Source organism: Guillardia theta, assembly GCF_000315625.1.
Source record: "Guillardia theta CCMP2712 unplaced genomic scaffold GUITHscaffold_58, whole genome shotgun sequence".
Lineage (NCBI taxonomy): Eukaryota > Cryptophyceae > Pyrenomonadales > Geminigeraceae > Guillardia > Guillardia theta.
This window is the reverse complement of record NW_005434616.1, coordinates 283,679-289,865: the sequence shown is the minus strand read 5'-3', so window position 1 is coordinate 289,865 and position 6,187 is coordinate 283,679. Positions and strand designations below refer to the sequence as shown.

At 52.0% G+C, this 6,187-nt stretch overlaps 1 protein-coding gene across 1 annotated transcript; it reads left to right on the top strand.

Moving 5' to 3' along the window:
* Nucleotides 1-4,546: 4,546 nt before the first annotated feature.
* On the top strand, nt 4,547-6,047 carry GUITHDRAFT_141884 (hypothetical protein; the record flags this gene model as incomplete). Its single annotated transcript, XM_005828556.1, has 6 exons — nt 4,547-4,643; nt 4,699-4,883; nt 4,948-5,053; nt 5,102-5,211; nt 5,270-5,647; nt 5,703-6,047. 6 exons carry the CDS (start codon nt 4,547-4,549, stop codon nt 6,045-6,047), a joined length of 1,221 nt encoding a protein of 406 aa, XP_005828613.1.
* Between the last annotated feature and the right edge of the window lie 140 nt (nt 6,048-6,187).

Sequence of the window (6,187 nt, the reverse complement as noted above, 5' to 3'; positions counted from 1 at the left end):
CCACCATCACCATCACCACCATCACCACCACCACCACCACCACCATCACCATCACCACCACCATCACCATCACCATCACCACCACCACCACCATCACCATCACCACCACCATCACCACCACCACTACAACAACAACAACTACTACTACTACTACTACTACTACTACTACTACTGCTACTACCTCCTCCCTTTCCCCCTTTCTCTTTCCTCCCTTCTCCTCCCCCATCGTCTCCCCATCTCCTTCCCAATCTCCCTTCTCCTCCTCCTCCTCCTCCTCCTTCCCTCACACCTTGATCTCCTCGCTTCTAGCAGGCCGGACTGTCTCCTGAGAGATTCCTGACCACGGTATATGAAGACGACATGTGGGACAAGAGAGTATCAGAGGAACACCGCATGGTACTGTGACCGTCTCTCCCTTTCATCTACTTTTTCTCCTCCCCCTTCTTCTCCCCTCTCTCCGCTTCTTCCTCCTTTTCTTCTCCACCTTTCCCTCCCTCCCTCCCTCTGACGGACAGCAGGTGTACATGCCGCCCTATAGCGACATGTCACTGGGGATGAGGCAGCAGGAGGAGGTGGAGAGAATGCGATTTTCGCTACGAGCAGAGCAAAATTTCAATCCAGCTGAACACAATCTTGCTGGAATGGTGGGCGGAGCTGTTCAATACGAGGTAAGTCAACTCTCCCCTCCTCTACCCCTACAAAACTTGTGTCCGTCCATTGTCTCTCCTACTCTCGCCCCTTCCCTCGTCTTACTCCTTGGCGCGCCGCTCCATCATTTGACACTGCTGTTCGTACTTCTTCCCCACCTTCCTTCACCTGCTCCCTTCAACCCTCCCCTGTGTATCTAATTCTCCCCTCCTCTCACTTAATCTTCCAGCAGCTTCCTGAAGGCGATACATCCCAGCCTCAAAGGATGGTGAATTTCTCTCTTACCAACCATCTCCTCCACCACCGCGAACCTTATCTCCCTCCATCCCTTCCTCATCTATCCCCCGACGTGCACTATGAGGCTGGTCAGCACGGAAGGTCCAAGTCGTCTCCTCCGTCTCCTCCCTTAAATGGTGGAGCTCTGGAAGCTGGCAGGGGGTGGGGGGTCAAGGAGGAGCAAGAAAGCGGGAGCAGGGAAGGAGATCAAGCACAAGAGGCTGGCGGATCTTCATGGGATAGCGTGGGAGTAGCCCGAGGACAAGGTGACCAAGAGTCCTCTGATGGGGATCACGATCCTGACAAGCACGACAGGAGGAAGAGGCGGGGAAGGAGGAGGAGAAAGTCCGTGTTATGCAGAAGTGATCTCGTCCGCCTTCACTCCCGATGTTGAGCTTCAAGAGGCCGTGGACATCGAAGGACGCCTCAACTATGGCAGCCATGAAGCGCAGGAAGGCGTTGTAAGCTTCTCTCCCCTTCCCCCATGTCCCACCGCCCTCATGTCTCCTTCAGCAAGCTCCTCACCTACTCTGTCACAAGCTCGATTTCACCTCTCCCTCCCTCCCTCCCTCCCTCCCTCCCTCCCTCCCTCCTTCCCTGCCTGCCTGCCTGCCTGCCTCTTCTCTTCCTCCGTCCGTCCATCCTCCCTCTCCCGCTCGCTCGCTCCCTCCGCCGCTCCTCTCTCTCCTCACGATTCTTGTGGCAGGAGATGTCTGCGGTGACTCCAACCACGAAGATTGTCAGCTCTGACATCAACAATCCTCTAGGTTAGTTGCGCTTCCTGCTCCCTCACTCGTTCCAAGCCTCCCGGCTCCCTCCTTCTTTCCTTCTCCCTTCCTCCCATCATGCTCCCGAGTCCCAGGATCACCCATCCCCCTTCTTCTGGGCCTCATCCTCTCTCAGCAGGAACTCCCCGTCTCAGCTCACAGTCAGCAACCCCCTCGGCTGGGCCTAGCACGGCAGAGAAGAGCACCAGTTCTTCTTGTTGTATTTTGACTCCGATTGTGAATTTACATACTTGATCACATCTTAGCCACCTGCCAGAGCCTCGAGCTACTGAAAAAGTTTCTCCGGCCAGCACTGTCCATAGTCACCACAGTTCCGGGCCCTCCGGACCGTGACACGCTGGAAGTCTTGAACGTGACCGGGTGACTGAAAGAAGAGACTCGTACCACGGTGAAACCATAAAACCACTGCATGACATGGAATGACGGTCAGCTGCGCCTGCCATCTGAGGAAGGGACTAGTAGGATGACCTGACTTTTAAAAGTTTATCATATTGATTCGGAGCCCGAGGGCTCGGTTCGATCCGCTCGGTAAAACCCGAGGGCGTCCCCGGCCGAGTTTCGTGCGCTCAAAACTGTAAGGACTTGGACTGTGAGTAAATCTTTGTGGTACAAGATGCCGGGGCTGGGGTCAGAATTTGCAGCTACTAACCAGGCTGGACGTGACTCAGCGGACTGTCCCGATGGGTGGGTACTTTACTTAAGTTGACCCTTGTTGAATGGGGGTGGGGGTGGGGATCAAGGGAATTAAAAAAAAAAGGGAGTTGTGGGAGTCTGAGCGGGGAAGGGTGCTCGGCACCTGAGGAGGTGGGGTTATGATTAGCGACGTGTGACCTTGAGATACAACGATTGATATGAGTCACGTTCATTTTGGGTTGTGAAAGTACTCCTTTTAGATTTCTTTATTATGTATTTATTCGCTATTAAGATTATCAGATAGCGATCCTAGTTTACAGACCTTTGCTTCTGATTTTTTTTGTTTCCGGACCCCCCTCCGCCCCGCCCCCCCTCAACCCAATTATGGCTCTTTTTTGAAATATTCCCCTACAGTGACCCTTCTTACAAGTGCTTCAACAACCGGTGGCAGATTTGTGCCTCACTACCCCTACCCCCTCAGTTTCCACATATGGTCACGAGACATGACGAAGAGGTCAACCGACAACCATGTTATACCCGTACTCCCTTAGTATTACAGGTAGGGTACTACCCCTCACCTGCCTTTCCTCGATCTTGTACCTCCCTTGCCCTCGCTACCCCATGTTCCAATCACTACCCTACCCCTGGTTGTAAGATGCTTTGCGAAAGTGGGCACCCCCACCCTGAGGGGTGAATTCAGATCGAAACGTTTCGAAGACCCCTACTGGGGAAAAAAAGAAACATACAACCAATCACCCCTGTGGTCACCAGCAGTACCCTCATGTTGGACCCTGAATGACCCACCCATAGTGCTGATTTCCTCTGGGAATGACCCCACCGGTTGCCAGCACCACCTTCTTCCCTGCACCGCTGACTTCACCCCACCTCCTTCTAGTAAACCTTTTTCCCTGCAGCGGCGATCATGTTGTCCCTGTTTCTAAATTTTCAATATTTTTCTCGGTATATATTCAAATGTTAGATAATATATTGACCATTTGCCAAACCTAGGGTCCTGAATTTTTCCCTACCCACCACAGATGCAACCACGCCTTTCAATCTGAACACCACTTCACCCCTTCACTTTACCGCAAAGTCCCTGGACCCCTCGTATCTCTTAAATGGCCCCACCCCTCTTCTAAACTTTTCCCACCCCTTCCTCCGGCTGTTTTGATTTACTATTCACCTTCAACTCTACGACAACCCTACCTCACGCACGTCTTCTCCCGGAGACCCACCTACCCACCCACTTATCATTACAGCCTTTTGAAGCATCTCGACCGGTTGGACCCCGTACAGAGCACTTGCATAGAATACGACCCCTGTTTTCTACAGGTATTGCGTGTTAAATCCAGGGTACCAGGACCAACATTGTTATCTTAACCCCCGGTAATCCCATGTCCTTATAGCACTACCCCCTCCCACCCATGATGACCCCACCCTATTGGGGTCGTCATCCTTGCCGCAGTGCGGCTTGATAAAACCACCTCCCCATGCTCTCCGAATGTCGCGCTCTGTCGCTCGCGTCCATGCTCGATCCCCTCCCGCCCCTCCTCCTCATTTTCTTTCGTTGACTCTTCCAGGTCCTCTATCTCATGTGCTGTTGTCCATTGGTCCCCTGCTGCCTCGTTTCACTTCCTTACTTGCCCGTCTGCCTTCTTCTCTTCCCGACGGGTTGCAATCACTACAACTTCGATGCCGTCATCCTGCCCCCTGCTCCTGCACATAACTCTTATCGCTATCACTCATCCTCTCATCCCATTCAACCTTGCTGCTTGCATCCGAATGTTCTGTTGTTGCATGCCCCAATATTAAGATACAAGATCCTGCAGCTGTGCGCAATTTCAACCTAATCCTTCTCATCTTGTATCACGTAACACATTGATTCTTCCTTCAGCATGAGTTCAATGCGCTTTGAACTGTTTCTGAGCTAGTAATCCGAGTTCTTTACATCAATCATGATATTGTCTCAAACAGCATTCGAGTAATGTCGTCGTTACAGGTTACTGCATCGAATTGGAGACAAAAGCGTTGCAAATTTTGTCGCTATTTGTATCATTTCCTGGTTCCATCTATTAAGATATGAGAATCTGCTGCCATATGACATCGTCGACAAGCAGCAACCTCTGTCATTGATCCGAGGATTCCAGGAGGTGATTGGAATGAAGAAAGACATAAGCAGGTCGTCATGGCAAGATAACCAGATGCTCCGAGAGGCTCAGAATCAAAACAAGACAAACGTTCACTTGATAGAATCTTATCCCCATGATACACACACATTTGAAGCCCAGAATACATACAGTGAGTGCTCCATAGTGAGTTGTGTTGGTTGTCACTGATCTTGTTGTTATTTCAGTTGGTTTGCCAAGCAACAATCACAGTGTTCCCATGAATACAAACCATTTCAATCATCTAGGGATGCAGAATCACTCAGATGGAGTTAACCCAAGGAGTGCATGGAGGGACTATCATTGGTCACATACAGTATATGGTGTCCAACCGAGCGGCGTGGGGGGTGGAGAGGAAGCTGGGTACTTGCAGGTATGCAGCCGGCCTCCAAGCGAGCGCTGGTTTATGTTTGCGTCACTCAGCTATCGTGTGCCAGGCTGGAGATGAAAAGCGAGGGAGGGGCCGGCCGAGAGGGTCCAAGGACAAGAGGCCACGAAGGAAACGTCCAGCAGGGGAGAGCTTGCAGCGAACGTCGTCGGGTGGTATGCTTGTGCCATCGCTTAGCGGGTATGGCTCACACTTGTCTTCAGAGGGACCTTCGAGGTTGTCTTCGGGGGGAGGGTCGGGGGGAGGATCATTTTCTCGGCTGCAAAGTGTGGACACTGATGAAGGCTTCTTGAGCGCCGGCGATGGGCACCCGGTAAGAGGAGCTTGCTGTTTGCGTTGACATTGCTTTGCTGAGATTTGACTTTCCCAAGGATTCGGTCAGGAAGAGGGGAAGGCCAAAGGGATCAAAAGACACAAAACCGAGAGTGCGTCGTATTGAGAAAGGTGCAAGGAGGTCGGACATGGAATCTCCACCAGAGGGAGCAAACGTGGAGGCAGAGGTCGCGGCCCCCGAGAATCTCTCGGCATCCTCAAGGGTTCGCGAGTTGTCTTTGCACACTCGAGGAGCAGGGAGCATGGGAGCAGATGTCAGTATACCCGCAAACGGCCTTCAGTCCAAAGGACAAGTCGGCGGTCATTTGAATCACAGAGACTTGAACACAAAATCCATGAATGCTCCCTGGTCAGAAGGGCATTCTGTTGCACATAAACCAAGTATGTCGCAAAAGCTCCTCAATCAATCTGGTCATGTAAGTTTGCCGTGCTATGTCTGGTGTGTTCATGTGAATGATTGTTTGAATGCAGTTGGACCCGATGCGCATTCAAGAGGCATTTGCGAATCAACCCCACATCGCGTATGTACACCAAGGCCAGATACCAGAGCCTTCGCTGGACCCAACGGCTTCTTTCAAGAACGAAGAGTCTCCATGCAGACCGGCAAGGGACAACGACAACATGCTGACTTCGAGCTCCTGGGAGGCGGGCTCACCCCTCCTCAACCATCTGAATATCGGGGAGATCGGGCGAGAGATTCTAAAGTCCGCCGAGTCCACTGAAAGCATCGAAAACTGGTCGCCAGTGCTGCCAGAGGACGTGACGCTGCCGCTCGTTGCCGGGATGGCCCCGTTCGATCCCATAGCAGAGGGTTAAGAAGCTGTCTCAATACCGATAAACTCGATGTAAAGTAAATCGTTTAGCTCGGCTAATTTTTCAATAACCCGAGCTGGTTCACCTTGTTTCTTGGAAGACTTTGATCATCGCAGGACAGAAGCTGAGCGCTGTGAAGCGAA